Raw genomic sequence first — 19,845 nt, 5'->3', positions numbered from 1 at the left:
CTTTTATATGAGTAATATGCATAAAAAGGAAAGAGAATGATAACATTCAGGTATTACAGACTTCTCTGGCCACGGGAGATTCAGTATATACAATGAATGCTTTGTACTAAGTCTGTCTAAATTGTAGTCAACCCAGACTGACGACCTGTATTATGTCAATCTCAATATATTTAGGCAGCATTTTAAAAACAACTCATAATGAGAAGTTGCATAAATCTATTTTTGTAGATGTCAGTCTCCATTAGGCTAGTGGTTTTGACTCTCACATTCACAAGATGAGCTTTTAACAAAAGTGAAGGAAGTTTGCTGTCTGAGTAACACTGTACATGCTGAAGTGATACATTGTATTTTTATGTGCTGTTGACCTGGAGCTGTCTTATTACTTTTCTTTTTTTTTTTTTTTTCACCTGGCCCTCAAGGTACATGTCAACACAAATTTTTGATAAGCATGGTTTGTGCCTGTGTTTTTTAAATCCCTAAGAGGGTACGCGGGGCTTATTTCTGTAGGATAAGCTGTATAAAGACAGGTTTGGTTGACCATAGCAGATTACAGGAGTGACCTACACACCAGCAGCCTAATGGGTGAGAGCTGAGTGAATTGAATAGCAGCAGTAATAATAGCAAGTAATTTTGGATTCATGATACCAAAACCAAAAGTGTACATTGTGATATTCAGTCTATTGAGCGAGAAATGTGCGAGAGCTAGATCGGCTTAGCTGACAGTAAGTCTCTGCTACCCTCAGCTCACCTTCTACAGCTGTTTTTTTTCTTGCATGGGAGCTGGGATCTATCTCAAGGGGAATTTTCTCCACAGTGGAGTCTATCAGAAGAAGATGCTGGGACTGTTAGGACCTCATCCTCTTTAGCCACCAGTCTTGTTACAAAAGTATGTCATTTTTACCCTCTGAGAGTAAAACCCTTGAAGGAGTATGTATGTAGATTCCATTATACCCAGAATGACTCTGCCTTTTTCTAGCACTTTGGGAAGATGATGTTGCATTACCAGGTTAATAGAAGTAAATGCTGTGTATCCTGAGTCTCTGTTCCTGTAGCTGTGGCTCAGAGAAAGGAAATGGAAGGTCGAGAGGCAAATAACCAAGTCAGAGAAGTATAAATAGGTATAAAGCTGAAAGTGAGATCTGCCATTTCGTTTCATTTTGGGGATCATACATCTTTTAGTACTGTGCGCTCAGGCCTGTTACTCCAGGATTGGTAGCACCCAGAGCTAGAGAAACGCAGCAGCCGTTGCTGCTATAGAGAAGTCAGAGTGAACTTTAGGGCCTGATATAGAGTATTACACTTGGGCTTGGAAGGGCTGCAAAAACGTGGTGTGAGAGAGGACAGGAGGCTCTGGGGTGATTGGTAAGTAGAGGCTGAAGAGACAAGGAGCTGCTTTAGTGCAGGAAGAAAGTGTGGGGGGAATTCAGGGCAGTTGGAGAATGTGCCCTGAGAAAGGGTGTTTGGGACAGTTGGAAGGAAAGAGAGAGAAGCTTTGAGATGAATGAGAAGGGATGTTAAGATGGGAAATGCTTTAAAAAGCTGAGGAAATTTTGTGGGCATCTGGGAATATTTTTCTTGTTTGGGAAGCACTGAATTTCAGGAAGTGAAGGGGTTCCTGCATATGAGTTTTGTGGGAAGAGTATGAAGTAGCGTCACTGAAACATAAACCTATGGTAGTGAAAAGGGAAGGAGGGTTTCTACAGTTTTAAAGCACTTTTTTGAAGGGAACTGGAATTAGCATAAAGTATTAGTTTCAGCTTTGCATCTATCAATGACGCCTTGGTGTGGTGACAGGCAAACGCTGACCAGGTCCTGCTGTCATGCACAAGGTTACCTGACACGTGCCCATATTTGCTGTTACAAATTTGGTAGTTTTTATCCTTTATTCCCTACCTCTGTTTTCCCTCCTCCGTAGTCAGGGCTAGCTTGTTTCTTCCTGCCAGCACTCCCGAAGGGACAACAGTTGAGTTGTGGCTTTTCCCAGAGTGGTGACATAACTGTGGTCAGTCTTCTCTCCCTGCCACTGTTTTCACAGGAAGGACAGGAGCACAGTTATCTTTGAGGACTATAGCTCTCTTTGAAGTATCATTGACACTTGCCCACCATTTCCAAGTTTGGGGTAAGGAGAGTGGCAGGACATATGGCTGTACAATGCATGTTTTCATTGACAACTGGATTGAAGACAAGCAAGTGACAAAACCAAGTCAAAGCTTTGTGCTCTGATAGTCTTCACTCAAATTACAGCTGCATTTGTCTGTAGTCCCGCAGACTGTTGAGTAAAATTTTTGCCGTGGGCAGGATTCATCAAAGGGAAATTTGGACTTCTTTGTGGTAAATCAAATGCTAACATTTGGTTTTAAAATGCAATTTTTAGCACTGCAGTTTGGAAGCCTCATGTTGTTACTTTCCCTGCTGTACAACAGTCTCTCCTGTTAAACTGGTGAGTGGTAGTTGTGACCCCTGTGTGATAGGGCTGGTGTCAGCTGTGCAGAGAGGAAACAATATGAGATACATACAAATTCCCAATACTTTGCTGTTTTGTCAGAAATCTGGAAATTAATAACAAATAATAAAAACAAGTATCTTTTGTTTAAAATGTGAAAATCTTTATTTAAAACCACTTGTTGCCATTTTTTTAGAGGTGAGGGGGAAAGCAAAAGCCAAGTAAGAAAAATCAGCTGTTTCTCCACTGGAAAATAGAGAGTTTTCAGCAATATCTACATCTGATTTTGAGACTGAAAATGGACTTTCTGGAAGGGAAAATGTCTCATCTTGTGTACCTGTAGGACTAGAAATGATAATTTTGATGCATTGGAAAAAGTCAGCTTTTTTTCAGCTTCCTCGTAAATGCCACATCATTCATTGTCAGCGCTTGAAAAGGCTCTGAGACCATGAACTTTTGAAATTTATAAAAGTATTTTGGAACAGGGAGGGCTGACTACTTCTGAAAGGTCTTCTCTTAAAAAGGGTTGTTGGGAGTGTTATTTCGTTACTTCTGAGTCCTGTGAAGTTGTACTTATGGACAACATGGGCATTCTCCCTAGTAGCTAGAGGAATGAAGAATTTTTTTTTGACATTCTACATGTATGATACATAATACTATACACACGCATATGTATGTGAGTGTATGTTGTACCCAAACATATTAAAATGTATTCTTCCTTGTATTACTGCTTTAAATAATGTAAGTGCAACACCGATAGCTAGTATGTGGTGCTTCTTATTTCTTGTCTTCTGCTGCTTGATGCAGAAGATAACAGATCACCAGCATCTCGAGAAAAGGCACTGTTCCCTGGGTGGCTGCTTTGTTTTTGAGAACACTACATTTTGGGATAAGTGAGTGTATTTTTTTTTAATTTCGGTTTGTTTATTTGTTTGCTTGTTTGTTTGTTTAAGATAGAATGATTTATTAAGATCAAATACTTTTTTAATCGTAGAGAACAAGACCCTCAATTGGAAAAGAAATCTTAAAATTTGAATGAAATTTCTTTTTCACTTAATGAAGTAATACCTTGCAAGTTATATAGTTGGATCCTGTAATAAATGCTTATTAACATTTTCATCCGAATGTCAAGGATAAGTAATTACTTCGATGTTCAAAAGACAAAATTAATTTCTTCTGTGACAAAAGTTATAGCTGATTGTGCTACACAGTCGTCTGTAAGATAGCATTGGAATTCATTTTTTAATCTAATTTATAAGATTGTTACCTGTGCTGCCTATAATATATTCATTCAGTCTTTGTGCAAACAAGGTCAACTCCACACACTTAAGTAGATTTACATACGTTGACATGTAAGTCGAATTAGTCCCTGTGAGTATATCTGATGTCTTGCCAAGCTAGCAATAAAGGGGAAATCTTTTCAAAGACTTTAGCAATCTTAGAGCCCTTTGCTTTATTCTAAACCCTGTAATTAGTGGTTTCTGGAAACTGGATTTGCTTCTTCCCGAAGATGAGGGATACGCACAGTAATTTTGAAATCTAGCCTCTAAACGTGGTCTGGCTCCTAACTTTTCTAAGTAAAAAGAGTTTCAGATGCATAAGCTGTTCACATCAAGCTGAGTAGCTTTTTTCTTTAATGCACTCTTTTCAGGTTTTCTTCTTGTGATTTTTTTTCCCCTCCTCATCACTTTATATTTTAGCTTTTAGAACATGGTGAAGTTAACACTTCACTGTGTGCATCTGGAGGCCATGATGGTGTATGAGATTCTTGTCGCTCAAGATAAATTATGTTTCTGATTATCATCAACCCTTCAGAAATTCAAAATAGTATGCAAATAACAAGAAAGAATATCAAGATTTTAATCAGCAAATAACAATTTTTCAACCTAGATAAACAAGATTTATCTGTTACATATTATAGCTGCATTTTTAAACTGTTTTTAACCCAGCTTAAGAGAATAAAAAGAGAAAAACACCAACAAATTATAAATTGCAAGGTATTACGGTGAAACGAATAATATTTTTGGTAAATCTGATCTCCATTGCCTGCTGTTCTGTTTGAGCAAACAGTCAAAGAAGTAAGTCAAGATAAATCAGGTGCTAGTGAATGCTCTTCTCCTTTGTATTTCACCTTGTGGAACATGGAAGCGATCACCTGGCTCTCTGCCTCCACTGCCCTGCAGTTTTCCACAGCTGTGGAACAGTTATTTAGTTTTAGAAAGATGTGCAGAATGTGTGTTTTGCATGTTCCTCCTACTTACTGTTCACTAAAAAATGTTGTTTTCATCTGCCTATGTTTACCCCCCGGTCTTCTATCCTCTAACTTTTTCTTTACTTAGGCCAATGGTACAATAGTGGGGTGAGTTTAGTCTGGGGTAGGAGATGGCCATTTGTGGGAAACATTAAACATCACTTTCCTTATCATGTATCTCTGAATTTCCTGAGTGTTTCATACTTGTTAACTGTATTTCCTTATCATATCTGGGTGTATTTAAAAGCAAGTACTTCATCTTGCTCAAATGAGAAGTTTTTATATTTTCCTTTTTTCTGTGAAATGTATTCTAACTGAAATTAAAAAAAAAAAAAAGTAGGTGGTAAGTACAGCAACTTTGCAGTTGAGTATCAGGAAAAGGACAAGCAGTATTTTTCCTTCAGGCACATCGCCACCTAGCAGCTGCTAACTAAAATTTGCTCTGTTTTTGGTTGAAGTAAAAGGTAAAACCTATATCTGAAGTACTCCTCTGCCTCTTTCATTAAGGATATTGATGTATCAGCTAGATCATAGATCATAAACGCCTGCCAGACCTCAGGAGCTGTAACATATTTCTGTCCATTCAGAAATGGGAGTTATATGGGGTAATACTGTAAGGTGTTTGACATCGGTGTGTTACACCTCTATAAAGACTGTAGTTTTTCTTAGTTGCAAAATTGATCACTGTTGAAATAGCTCCTCTGTGCTGATGATCATCAAGAATGAAATTTGAGTCACATCCAAGTGAGTGGATTGCAGATCTTTCTTCTACAGTGTTGATTCTCAGCCAGTGCCATACATTTCCCCACTGAAAGATGGTGTGTGGTGTGGAGTGTGGACCAAACTAGTAGAACTGCACCAATTCCTTTTTTGCAGGTCCTTCAGTACTACTGCCTAAGGCAGCACAGGACTGAGATGCCCCATCCTTGGAGGCGTTCAAGACCAGGTTGGAAGGGGCCTTGGCCAACCTGATCTAGTAGGTGGCATCCCTGCCTATGGCAGGGGGCTGGAACTAGGTGGTCTTTGAGGTCCCTTCCAACCCGAGCCATTCTATGATTCTATGAGAGAAAAGTACTCGCTCTGGGAGAGAGTACGAAAACATGAGGTGAGGACAGAGGTAGAGGTAGAGGACTGGGCAGGCTTAAGGACATCAGAGAGAAGGTAGAAAAGAATGCTCCCTGGTAGCTTATTTGAAACAGTTTGTTCTGAAGCAGCGCACTATACGTTTAAGAGCTGTAAGAATCATATAAATTCTTACTGTCAAATCCAGTATTACAGATTTAATATATCCATGATTTTTTCCATTATTTCCTACAGAAATTCAGATAAACAATACACAAGTATAAGGATTTATTTTTTAAATTAAATTCCTATTATTGCTCAAATAAGCCAGGTTTATTTTTATAGTGGAAGAGTTCCACCAGCATTTAGGAACTAGTAATTGATACAGTAATGTACAACATTTGTAACGTGCACTGTAACTCTTTGAAAAGACAAGTTTGTCAAGATTTTTTTAAATCTGAAAAATACTCTGTTCTGCTTATCAGCTCTTGGCTAGTCACACTGGGTATACTGGCACCAGTGTTCTTACTGGGTCAGGAGTTTGCTTTCACAGTGCATCTCCTAACTGCCCTCCTTTCATTGTCACAGGGTGGCCTTGGCCATAAATGAGATTCTGTTCAGATGAGAAGAAGCTGAAGGAGGTTCGCTAAGAGTGCTCCTGATGTGCTTCAGCTACTGAAGTGCATCGGTCCATCTGACCAGACATAAGCTAGTCAAGAGAAAGCATACAGACTGTAGATGTTGAGGCCACTGTACCATTTGCTTCACACAACTTTTGAGGACATACCACTGTATTGTCTAAGAGGGACAGTTTTGTTATTTTTTTTATCATGAGAATTGTAGAAAAGCAACACAAAAATCTTGTCAAACTCCAAGTTTGACTCCTTCCTTGATGTAGGCACTAGCTGTCTAAGTACATAAATAGTTCCCTGGTTTTGACAATGGTGATTTACCTACTTCTTAGAACTGCTTTTTCTTGTTTTGTTTTGCTTTCCTTGTCTCAGAATACTTAAATAAGACATTCTTCTGTGAAGACTGAATTTGCTTTTCCTATTAAAGTGAATCCAAAGATCACTAAGAAGTTGAACTACCTCATCTGCTATGTGTGCTAATTAGAGTCAAATTTAATGGACTTTGATGTGAAGTCCAGAGTGATTCAGAAAGACGTGGATTTTCAATTACCTCTAGGGGATGCTGTTGTGTCAGAAGTTCCAGTGTATTAAACATTTTATATATAGATTTGGGTATTTATCTGCCTTACAAAAGAAAAGTGTGTGTAATGCTATGGGAAGTACTCTAGCTAATACAAAACAGAGATAGTACAGCATATAACTGCGTTTGCAACCATCAATGTACAGAAGAACAGGTAAGAACTAACAAAGGTCCTGGGGTGATGTTAACAGCTTTTCTATGTATGTTGCATCTAATCTGCTGATGCAGTGATTGTTCTCAGTTCGGTGGAAGGTATCTCAAACTGGTGAAGACTTTGATGAACAGCAGTTTGGATGAAGCAGTTGGTAATTCTGTGCTTTCAAGAGCAGACAGTACTTTACAGGAAACCTATCACTATTTAAAAGTAAATGTCTTCTGGTTGTTGAGCTTTTGAAAGTTTTCTTTCAAAGAAAACTTATTTCATGTCAGTGGATTTGGGCTTTGGAATGCTTGAGATGTGTTTACATTGATAATTTTTCTTTTCTATTCTTTAACCAGGCATTCCTCTACTTTCAGTATTGATATTTTTATTTAGGTATTGATAAAGCTTCCAGGTAACAGGTTGTTGTTATTTAACATGCAGCATCTAAGTTCATTCTGTAACATTTCACAAGTGTTAATCATAGTGTATACTGAAGTCATTCATACAATAAAATGATCACCATTGTCTAAAACCAGTAGAGCTGTGACTACTGGTCTAATGAGGACAACTTCTTAATTAGCGTGTGGACAACAATACTGAGGAGTGAGTGATTTGTAGACAATACCCAATACTTCTTTTCCAAACAATTTGAAGAAAAATGTATCTTTGCATGTAGAGGGGAATTTATATTGGACTAGGAGCTATAATGTCCTTGTATAGCTAACACATTATTTGCAAGCCCTGTTGCGTAGACCACTACTCTGAAGAAATTTAGAATATTACTTTTTTTCTTCCTCATCACCTGCACTTCTCATAAAAATTTAAGTATTTTAAACTGGAAAAATTCAATGCTTGCCTCTTCTTATCCCTCCTAAGGATCCATAAAATGTGTTGTAGTAATGTAAATTCAGGGATGCTCTGCTTATTAAAAACTTCACATATTACAAATATTTTCCCTGAAAGCTTTGGCATATCTACATAAAAAACTTGCATTTCATGCTGAAGAAACTTGCCTCTTTCTGTTAAGTTCTAGGTATGGATTTTTATCTCGGTTTGCACTACAAAGGGCTAACACTTTTTTTGATGCCTTTATTAAGTGGTTGTTTTAATCTATAAAATTGATGTATAGTAGCTTTGAATTTTGCATATGGACAACATGATCTGCTACTTAAAACTTCTGGTCCCCATGCTTGAAAATCATAATTTTCTTCTCACTATTAAAAACATTTCTCTTTCTAGAAAATACCAGGTACTACTTAGTACTTACGTCTGGAGATGAGTGATTGCAACTTTAGCAGTAATGAATCCTGTGAGGGGAAAACAAACAAACAAACAAACAAAAAAACACTTTTTATTAGATACTGAGAAATATATTGTCATTTAACCATTAAATCTTTGTACCATATTAAAATCTTAAAGATTAATAATGCTTCCAGTAAGGAGAGGGCCCTTTTTGCTTATAAATAATGAATAAAAGACTTCTAGACCTTCATTTTCCTGGTAATGGTTCCTTTCAGGTAGTTTGTTTCTTGCTGTATTAAATTCATTGTTGTTCAGTGGACGTTATCTTTCAAATGAAGCATATAGGTAATGCACATGACTACTTTTTGGTTTTGAAGGGCGAAGAAACTTTATTTGGGTTCTGGAGAATCTTCCTTGGAGATAAATTTCTTACTCCTTTTTATTAGTAGTAACTTTACCTAAATTACCTAGTCTCACTGAAATATCCAGAACATTTTAAAGCAGCAGTTTTCAACATGCTTTGACAAAATGTCATTCCACGAGTGCTTCTGTAAAGTACTATCTTCCCCTTGTCTAACAAACTGGAGAAATTCCTAAGGTGGAAATCAAAGTGTGTTATTGGTTCTCAGTGGGTGCACGCTCCTTTGTGTACCATTAAAATGCTCTTTCCCAGGAAGGCAGGGAAGAATTATGGTCCAAGCCAAAGAGGAGAGAGAGGCAGTGGCAAGATTAGGACTCCATTAGTGGTTTTTTTTTTTTCTTTTTTTTTTTTTTGTCTTAGACCAAACTTCCTCAGTATTTATTTCTCTTTTTCTGTCAGATCAGACTTCAGGTGTTGATCAGCCACAGGAAATGCAGGCTGATGCCCATTAGGTTAGCACATGCTTACATACGTACAGATGTCCTGCCCTCTCCTGATGAGTCACACACATCTGTAGAAGTGGCTGGAGCCTTTATGATCAAGGTTTGAGCTGCAGAAGGGCAGACCACATCCTGGGATGACAGCAACTGCTGTAAAAATCTCCATTATTTTTGTCACGTAAAGTGGAGCGGTGGCAGTTGTTAAAAATCCAGAACACAGAAATTTTTAACTGCTAATATTCCTTAAAGAAATCACACGTAACAGTGTGATTGAATCACGGCAGGGTGTGTATGCGGACAGGTATACCCGCTGGGTCTCGGTCCCTTAGCTGCAGTTATCTGTATCATAACGGAGCAGCTGTTCTGCCCCTGGCAAATGGCGTTATTTTCACTGCAGCAATACCAGGCCATGTCCGAGGCCGTGCTGGGAAATTAAGTAAAGGTTTAAGAGAAACAATGCCTTTTGCAGGGTTGATTTAACGCAGTTGTGTTGCTGAGCAGCCCGCTGGGCCCCTGCCCGCGCTGAGGCCTCTGCTCCCCGGGCTCCAACGCCGCGCGCCCCGCACCGCAGCAGCGCTGCTTCCTGTCAGGAGCCGCTCCGACATGGCCCCTTCTGTACAGGCCCCTTCTGTGCAGGCTCTCCACCTCCTCCTTCTCTTTCTTTCAAACACTTAGTGCATTTAGAGCCTGATCTTGTGCAGAAAATATCCCTGACATTTGAAGAGCTCCAGGGATTCACTGAGCATGCTCAGTCCTCCCCGCCTGATAGAGAGAGGAAGCTGGTTTACATACGAGTCATACCAAGCATAGCCTGCATGTCAGTGCAGTTAACTTGCAGCGGGCTGTGAGGAGAACTAGTGTGTCTTTGTCCTAGGAAATTTCCCTTGTTTCTGTTTTCTTTCTTCCCCCCTCCCCCCACCCCCCCCTTTTTTTTTTAAATTGGAAAAAGACTTGAAAAGTTTTCAGACAGTCTTCTTTGTACTGAAGGACACAATATACTTGTAGTTTGCAGAAGTTTGGAAGGGAGCGTGTGTGTTTTAATCCCTCCAACTTTCCTTTAATATACTTTGTTTTGATTAGCTGAAGGCTGGGCCTTGTGCTAGTGAAGTTTAGGGAGCCGGGAGCTTACTCGGCACCATTTGCCTGGCTTACTTCTCCCTGAACCTGGGCGAAAGCAAACAAGCTGGTCTTTTTTGCTAGCCCGATAAATGCTATTTATGAAGATGGACCTGTTGAACTACCAATACTTGGACAAGATGAACAACAATATTGGCATTCTGTGCTATGAAGGTAATGCTTTCGTTTCACAAAGCGTCTCTTGTCGGGTGTGTTTTCTGTTGTTTCTAAGCATGAAATGTTCCTCCCGAAAGGAGATCGGTGCTGTTGGTTGTAAGATACCTTGCAGTCTGTGTTGTTGCTGAGGCTCTGTTTAAGGAAGGATTTTTTTTCCACATATTTTTTCTGTTTTGTTTGTTTGTTTTACAAAGAATATTTCTAGTGTTCTTTCTTTCTTCTTTTCTTTCTTTTTCTTAAAGCTAACATTAGTTAGATTAGTTTAAAGGACTGTGTTGCTTTTGTGGCTGCCAGGTAGAGTTTTTGTTCGTAGTTTCTGCTGCTGTGAAGGAAATAGTTTGTAACATGGGTGCAAGTGTTAATTCACATTTCTCCTTGTGATCCAACCTAGCAGTCGGGCACTGCCACTTTTAGACGTGCGAGACGCTTTTAGACAGTGCGCCTTGGACTCATTTCGTGTCGGTGCAGCAGCGAGGTGCCGAACAATGAGGAGCCTCAGTGCGCAGCCATGGGGCTTGCCGAGGCGCAGCGTACGGAGCACAGAGCGGCCCATTGTTTGACTTCTCATTTCCTGCACAGCTCGGAGAAAGCCCTGGCTGCGCGATGCCTCCCCCTCCTCCACCGTGCACACCCCTCCTTTCCCAAGAACCACCCCACGCTCCAGTCCCCTGTGGAAAGAATTACACAACTAGCTGGAAAACGTAATTTTTTTTTTTTCTCTTTGCTGGACTCTGAGTCTTACTTATGTCGTCTTCGGCTAATGTAGGTTGGCATTTGCTCTTCATTTTGTAAGCATTAATAGTCTTGTTTTGAAGTTGCCTGAGGTAATAGGGTAAAATCAGTTTCTTAATCTTAGTGGAGTTTTATCTACGTGCAGTTTGAAGAAGTGGTTATGGCTTGGCTTTGACTGGAAAGAAAGGCACCACTGAGCTAATTCAGCTTGGCAGTAGAACTGTTTTTGCTGTAGCCACACACAAGCCTTGCAGAAATCTTTTTTCTGATTCAGCAGGAACATTTTCCATGTTCATTTGGAAAATAAACTTGCTGTAGTTGTCAGGGAAGAAACAATAAGTAGTACACATAGGAATAGGAGCTATCTATTCCTACATTTAGAAAAAGAAATAAGAAATAAGATGGGGAGCTGAGCCTCACTTTGGAAAATACCATCTTTTTTACCATTAAATCAGAATGGCCACATTTCCTTCCTGTGAGAAGTGTGGAGAATTGTACATATCAGTTTCATTCTTCCTTTCTTTTTCTTTCCTATACAAATAACAAAGATGTTTGCTTGAAGAAAGCTTTTTACAGAAGATTGAGCTTGCCCTCCAGTACTGAATAATTCAGAGCTGGGATAGTGTGAGATTAGTTGAACTTTCAATCTCTTTCCTATCCCATGCTTTCTTCTTTATATCAACAGGGCTGGTTAAAGAAAGACAACTTGCAGGATCCTTCAACTTTGTCGTTGCTCTCTGTAGTAACCAGTGCGTTGTTCGTAAACAAGTGACAGCTTCTGTTGGAGGCCACAAAGTTTGGCATAAAATTCTACTTATGTGCATGTTTCTGAGTGTTTTGTTGATTAAGGCAGAAAAACTGTAGTTTTGGCTCACTAGTTCAATTCATTAAAGTTATGCCTAATATTTATGGATGATTCTTTCCAGCCCCTTTTTTCCAACCCTCTTCTCCATTAATTGTTATTTGAACAGATCTTTCCTTTAGTAGTTCAAAAGCAAAAGAACAGCTTAAGGAATACACTCTACTATAGCAGTCTTTGTTTAGCTTAAACATCTGCTGCTATTTTCCTTATTATGGAAGTTAACATTTTTAACACTAAAATAAACACACAAAAAATGAAGGGGAAAAAAGCAAAACTTCAGTGGTGTTTATAGTGAGGTGTTTATATCCTAGTGGTTTAAAAAGTATAAACACTGACAACATCTGCACTGAACTCTAAGGGTGTTTTTGAGATGCCTACAGATCTTCCATGCCTCTGCCATAGTATTTATTTTATAAGAGAGTTGTGTCAGCAGTGATGGATCTTGTCTTTTCAAAGACACTGCTATGGTAGTAAGTATATTGAGGACAAAGTGCCCTTTCAAACTCAATTAATTAGAATTTATTGAAGGTCATACTTGAACTACTTATAAATAGATGTCTTCCTGAAAAGTAATTTTTGCAGACATAGGCACAAATACATTCTATGATGTGAAAATAGGTTTGAAATTTCAGCTGAAATAATTATGGACCTATATCCTACAGGAAATGAATGAGATGGATTCCTTATTCATTTAGATTTTCTCTTGAAGCACTTGTTGTTGTTTACTGGGAGACTTTGTATGCTGGTGAAATGTACCATTATCATTTTCTAAGGTTTTTACTAGCTGTTCTAATCTTTAACCTCTGGCACAAGCCACTGGAATTACATGCTATTGACTTATAGGTGCAACTTATGGTTAATAGGTGTACTGTGGTACGTAAGAAAGGGGAAAAGTTCTTCCATCACATGCTTTTGGCAGCTCTTTAGATGAATATGAAGTAAAAGTGCATAGTTTGCATTGTAAGAAGAGTCCTTGGTTTTGCCCAGCAAGAGTTCCAGACAGTAAATAATTGTTAGGAAGCTTCCAGGTACGGAGTTAATGCCATCACTTGGTTAGTCTTCCTTGACTGGTAGGTGCAAGAACCCTCAGATTTGTCTTAATCTTATTCTGTTCCTAAAAAGTAGTGTCACGATCACGCTCCAGTGAGTGTGAGAACATTTATTGACAGTGCTGTTCAGTTCATGAAACAAATTTCTCACTTTGCCTTACTTAGTGGATGTTTATGGGAAGAGGGCAGAATGATGACTAATATGGATGGGATCTGCATGTGGACAGAAAATTGGCTTTTGGTGAGGTTGGGGGCAAAATGGGAGATCTAGAAGTTCTTCCATTAACCCCAAAGGAGTGCTGTGTTGCAGGTACAGCTAAGAGTGCTTTGTAGTATGAAACCTTAACTGAAGTTGACAGTTCTTGCAAACATAAGGAAAATATTTTACTTGTTTGTTTGTTTATTTGTAACTGTGAGGGTGGTCAAACCCTGGCACGTGTTGCCCAGAGAGATTGTGGAAACTCTTTGTCTTTGGAGCTAATACAAAACCCACCTGGACACGGCCCTGAGCAACCCCTCCGAGTTGACCCTAGCTTTGAGCAGGAGGTTTGGACAAGATTATCTCCAGACGTGCCTTCCAGCCTCAACTCCTCTGTGATGCTGTAATGTGATGGAAGGGTTTGCACACGTGTATAATTAAGACAACCCCAACCAGCGAAAAGATTATAACCAAGGATGAGGTGAGAGGGTTTCTGAATAGGAGTCCATAACTTTGAACCACAGAATAAGCCATTTCCTTTCCTCAGGGAGCTCTGTTTCATATGGCTAACTTGTGTCCTTTTGAGCACTGTCTTGATATAATTAGTAGTTTTGAGCTCCTCATGATGCTTCATGATAAAATCTCAGTTTTAAGTGATGTTTTTGGGGAAAATCTTAACAACATAGTCTTTTAAACAAGTTCATAAAAATGAATATTTGAATGGTTTCTCCTTCACCAGTGAAGGCAGAGCTTTCTAAACCATTGAAATAAGACTGCTCAGTCTTCAACAATGGAAAAATGACAACTATATTAGCATTTCAAGCAATTAATTGTAATGTTTTTGGTGCAGTAGAAAAGAAAAGAAGAAATAATTGCAGAGACTTGTTGACTCAGCATCTTGATACTGATTCTTAGTGTAAACACATCTGATACTCTCCTACTAAACATTTGTTGCCAGTTACCAGCAGTGGCCAGTTTAATGAGTAGTGCTTTCATATCACTGTTTTCTTCCTAATGAGCTCAGAGACAACAGAAAACTCTTGGGAGCCAGTTGTCCTCACTGAGGTGAAAAGGCCACGAAGCAGAACCATTCTGTACCAGTCTGGCATCCCCAGTGCTTCATATCAAATGACAAGCACTTGATCCGGGCATGTATTCAGGGGTAGAACATCTGCATCTTGTTTTGCAATGGAAACTCGCTTAACTTCAGCTTAATATTCTTTCTCTGAGAGCCTTGTGTGTGAGGTAATGGCAGGAGGGCTCTGGGTTAAACAAAAACAAATCACAGGTGATCTTGCGCTTTGACTAATGCAGGGGCAGTCGGGCAAGTTTGGGCTCCCCATTTCAAATAGAATATGTATGAGAAGGTGCAGTCTCCAAGTCAAAGATTTGTTTCATTTTGTTGTTTATCTGAGGGAGTGTACAGATGGTGTGTGTTGGAAGGCAGATTTCTGTCTTCCTTCCTCTCTCGCATTTTCAAATGCCTTGTGTTATTACTGCATTCTCAAGGCTTGAACGGCTGTGCTGGGAAAGGTATAAAGAAATGCAATAAGATGCTAAGAAATCCCCCAGGCATGCTATGAGACTTGGAGCACTCAAAATAGTTATACAGGGTTCTCTGGACAGTCCAGAAGACTGGATTTTTTTTTTTTAGTGAAGAAAATTGGATCCAGATTTAAAGAAAAACACCCCTTTTTGGTTTCAGGACAGCTTACATTAGTTAGTGGCATATTACATAATTATTTCACTGACTTCCTGTAACAATGAAGCATTAGTTGGCTACAGTACTGAACTTACAGAGCCATGTATTTTCTTAGGGCACTGCAAGCCATTTTGAATATATATCTTCCCAGAAAGGCCAGTTTAGATGTTTGATATCAAATGTGGAGCATGAAACAGTTTCTGGTAACTTCATTTGCTTTTTAATGAAATATAACTTGTTTTCTTAAGTTCTAAAGAATACTTTCCATCAGGTTTCTTTGCTGACCTTGCATTTTACTCTGGGGTTGTAACATCAGTTTCTGCTATTAACTCCAAAGTTTGGTTTAGTTTCTAAATATATAAAATGACTTTAACACTATACTGTTAAGAATTAGTGAAATAATAAATGGGCTAGAAATCTTCATAGTGAATTAAGTGTTGTTGTTTGTAATGAAGTGTAAAATCTCTGTTCAAAGTCATGTAAATTAAGATGCACCTACTGAATGTCCCCCATTTATAGAACATTCTGCAGGTTTTTCTTTTTCAGTGTCTTATCTTTAGGAAAAAACAAAGAGCTCCAACTTCACAGTTGGGCTTTTCTTACTCATTTCCTCCTAGCATGAAGCTGGGAATATCCTTTTCAGTACTGACATAAAAAAGAAAAAAAAAAAAGTGTATTTTCCTCATTCAGCAAAGGCAAGATAGATTTAGGTCATATTTAAGCATTTTTCCTTGGAGTTTTCTTGTTTTCCTCACCCTTGATGCTAGTTCAGCATGTGTACTGGGAATTCAAGCAAGGAAATTAAAACAAAACAAAAAAAAACACTTAAGAATAGCCTTATCCCACAACTTTTAAGCGGATGAGATAGCATTTTTTTTTCCCTGCGATAAAAGGTAGTGAGGTTTGTAGCAGTAACTTGAATTCTCTGTTAATGAGCAATTTGCTTAAAGGCTGTAACTTGTTACTCACAAGTCAGATTTGTTACAGTGCCAGGTCTCTTTGGATATAAATCCAGGGATTTTAGGAGACATTGAAAAAGCTTAAATTGCTCCAGAGTTTGAACAATGTGCTGTATTGTATGGAGAACTGTTAGAGAAAAACTAAGAGCTTAAACAACAGTCTTCATTGTGTGGCATCTAAAATTATGAATGAAAAAGTTCATCCATATGTATTGGTTTTGCCTTTTTTAAATATCTGCTTTGCATGAAAATAGTTGTCTATTAATTTCTTCTTGAGGATTAATACAGATGGGCCTTTATATTTGATTTTGGCTGAATAGACTACAGAGTTTTAACATGCTGCATGCAGACAGTGTGCCAAGCAATTTAGCAAAGTTGTTTACACTAACAATAATCCAGCAGAACAGAGCCTATAATTCTTCACTGATAATAGCATGAGGTAGTGACGAATACAAGTTTCTGGAGGAGTGTTTACAAAAATTGTATTACACTTTTTCAGTGTTGAAGAATCACAAGTGTTTTGTTTTTAACATTAATTTTAAAACCAGCCAATTTTTTCTTCATTGTGCAGTCTGTATCATCTCCCTCAAAATTACTTTACAATTCAGCATGGGATGGTTGCTTGACACACAAAGAGTCATTGTTGCCTTTCCCTTTCGGTAAAAGCCGCACGCTTTGGAAGATAACGGACTGTGTGATACGGCGCTGCTCGATGTATAAGCACTGCGCCAAGTCTGTGGGTGCAGTAACACACACCACGAGTGCCATGATGCACAGGTTTTATTTCCTGGAGGCAGATTTCCCTTGGTGCTTCATCTAACGACTTTTTTAAGGAAGACCCAACACGCTCAGCCTCTCCCTGCAAGTCGATGCAGTGGCGCATGTGGCTTGGGGTGTGCTGGCACCTATCTCAGGAGCCTCGGTGGGAAAGCAAGGGAGGCCGTACGTCATCTCGCATAGCGCAGCCTTGAACAGGCAGTTGAGGTCTCAGTTGGGGTTATCTCTGTCAACTTGTAAACGTTGTGCTACAGATGGATGGGGTGGGAAGAGTTTTATTTTGAACATTGATAGTAGTTTGGTACTGATTCTGAGATAAGGCAAGCTTGGCGTGTCCTGATTTGTTGGAAAGAGCTCCGTACAGCTGTTCTGGTATAGCCTTGGTGATACCAAAGTAAGGATGCTCCTGGGACCACCGCAGTATTGGTTCTAGCTAAAGAAAAAGTCATCCAGAAACTTGAATAATGAGGCCATGAGTCTTCATCAAAGTATGTAGATATCTCATTTTAACAGGAGTTTAATTACTGAAAGACTCTTGGTAAAAAGTAATACAAGTGATAGGTGTGTGTTTGTGTAGGGGAAAGGTGTGAAGTGCAGCTTTAGAATGTTTGCTTTATCAAAGTTTTATGGCACTGTTTGGTATCGGATTATTATTTTTTTTTTAATTAACACTAATTGCTTTTATCTTTGCCTTTTAACTTTGCCATTGCTAGTGTAAAAAAGAAAACCCTGTTAAACATAGTGCATTGTGAAGGCCATCTTTTTCCTTCAAACTTTTTATGTGAAACTCTGCCTCATTTTGTCTTTGAAGGAAAAGAACATTTACAATGTAGTGTGCATTGATGATGGTAGGTAATCAGGATAAAGTGGAAAGTTGTTAGAGCCTTTGGGGCATAGGAGGAGGGGGAAAAGTAGGATTTCAATGGTAAATACAGATTTAGTTCCATCACAGAAAATGTGTCTCCTGTCTTTTCAGGATTCACATTGTTGCAGGAGTCCATCTTTGATTATTTAAAGACTCTTTTTCACTCCTCATCATTTTGGAGCATTTGTCAGCTGTGAGAATCAAGCTCTGTAGTGTGTAACTTTCCTCCTATTCTTCCAAACATTGCTAGCAGGTTCCAGGAAATATCTTTGCTCTCCCAGGAAAAGTTTGGAACCTGTTGTGTTTAAAAAACAGTAGTTTTTCTTGGAAACCCGTTTTGACAGGGCAGGCATGGAAACCACTCAGCATTACGCTTCCCAGGTTCACAAGGTTTAACAGTTATTCCTCAGCATGCAAAAATAATGGATTTGGGGTCTTTAAACATGAACTGTAGTTACAAGTAAGAGAAGTTTAGTAGATTGGCCTGTCTTTTAGCACACCAGGATGTGAATGGCATTGCAGTAGGAGGGGAATAAGCCAATATTGAAATACTGTTTTATTTTAATGAGAAATCACAGAACCCCAAATTGCTGATAGTCTTTGTAGTTACCATCTACTAAGTGCCAAGCACAGCAGTTCTTTGTGTAAGAAAAGTGAAAACCAAAGCTGCGAAGTCATTGGAGATTTTGGAATAACTGTTGTCTTTTGGGGAATGGGTATTTACATGCATTAAAATGGCATTAGTGCGCTCTGGTTGCACTCTAGAGATGATACTGTGACTTCTGGTTTTGTTGCATAGCTGTTAACGTTTTGTATGTCTCGCTTCTGAGAGTAGATTTAAAAATTTGTAAAATTAGCAGGTTTTGACACTTCCAGGGTAGAACCTTTCAGAAAATTATTATTCCTTTGTTCTAGGTTACTCTGTTGGATTCATCTGTAGTGTGATGTATTCCTAATTGTTATTGTATGGCCTTATGAAGGAAATTAGTGTTGTCTAGTCAAAAGGAAACTAGTTCTATGAATCTAAATTATCTAGGAAGACCAGTAAATACCATACAAGAGCTGGCCGAGTAAGATAAGACTCTTTAGTTGTTCTGGTTATATTCTTTGGAAAGTAATCTGTTCAAAAGCAGTAGCTTTACAAAAAATACTCTTTAGTATATATATTAAAAAAAAAAAAAAAAGTTGACATAACTATGACACCTCCTTTGTGGTGGTTTTATCCAGAACGCATTAAATGAAGATGGGTAAGGGAAGTGCTGTGTGATTCATATAGGGCAAGTTTGAACTCGGCCAGTTTCTTGGATTTAGTATAAATATTTATGGCATCGAAGGGGATTTTTTTTTAAATATGCTTCCTTGTGCTCCTGATCTTTTAGATGTCCTCCTCAGACATCTGGTGTGCATTGCTGCTTGTTTAACCCCCACCCTTCAGTTTTCATGCTGTGGCATCTCGGAGAGCTATCGCAGTCACTCTGTGGTCGGCGTAAATTAAATCTCATAGAGCCAGCTGGGAGAATGCTGACGTGCACACTTTTCCTGCTGAATACTCTAAAACCAGTGGCTACAGTTAAAGAGGTGAACACTTTGCTCTTGTCTTGCTGTAGGCATCATACCGAGCTATTTACCAAAGGTGTCAAAAATAGGAATTCCAGCATTAGCAGTGATATTTACAGAATGTTAACTAGTTTGTGTCTTTTAGAAAAAGCTTCTTTTATCAATGTTTTTATATTTAATCTAGCTTATCAGAAAAAAAAAGTCCTCTTCCTTCAAAAATACTTAAGTCGTAATTTCTAAGACTAACTGCTTGGAGGTACAGAATGCTTACTTTAAAAGCTAATTAGTTGAAGTACTGAGATTTTCTTTGTAGTACAGTAAATTCAACAGTATTCTCTTTGGTTTCAAGTATTTTGTAACCAGTCTGTTTAGAAGCAAGTGTGATAACAAACATTTTAATAGTCACTGTAATGTATTGTACTTTTTTTTTAATCCTCACAGGAGTCTAATTACGTCAACCTTCAGCTACCCCCACAAAATAGTGACTGTTATTCTTATTTACAGAGGGGAAAAAAAGAGTTGTAATTGGTTAAATTCACATAACTCAGGGATAAAGCTGACAGCAACAGTCGCAGTGCCTTGACTGTAATGCTTAGCCATAACCACTGAGTCTTACTTTGATTTCTTAGTAATCAAA

At 38.7% G+C, this 19,845-nt stretch overlaps 1 protein-coding gene across 2 annotated transcripts in view; it reads left to right on the top strand.

The window, feature by feature from the left end:
• VGLL4 (vestigial like family member 4) overlaps positions 1-19,845 on the top strand; it is a 92,462-nt gene that overhangs the window by 34,566 nt on the left and 38,051 nt on the right. Inside the window, exon 1 of one of the 2 annotated variants that reach the window (XM_080606764.1) lies at positions 9,983-10,503. The exons of the other annotated variant lie outside the window; for it this stretch is intronic. Within the exon in view, the coding sequence (XP_080462890.1) occupies positions 10,422-10,503 (82 nt within the window). The 5' untranslated portion in view covers positions 9,983-10,421. Of the gene's footprint in view, positions 1-9,982; positions 10,504-19,845 lie in introns of those variants that run through there. 2 annotated transcript variants of the gene reach the window in all.

Source organism: Anser brachyrhynchus (assembly GCF_964034855.1).
Source record: "Anser brachyrhynchus genome assembly, chromosome: 10".
NCBI lineage: Eukaryota > Metazoa > Chordata > Aves > Anseriformes > Anatidae > Anser > Anser brachyrhynchus.
Note: the sequence above shows the minus strand (reverse complement) of the source record. Positions and strands in the feature narration are given on the sequence as shown.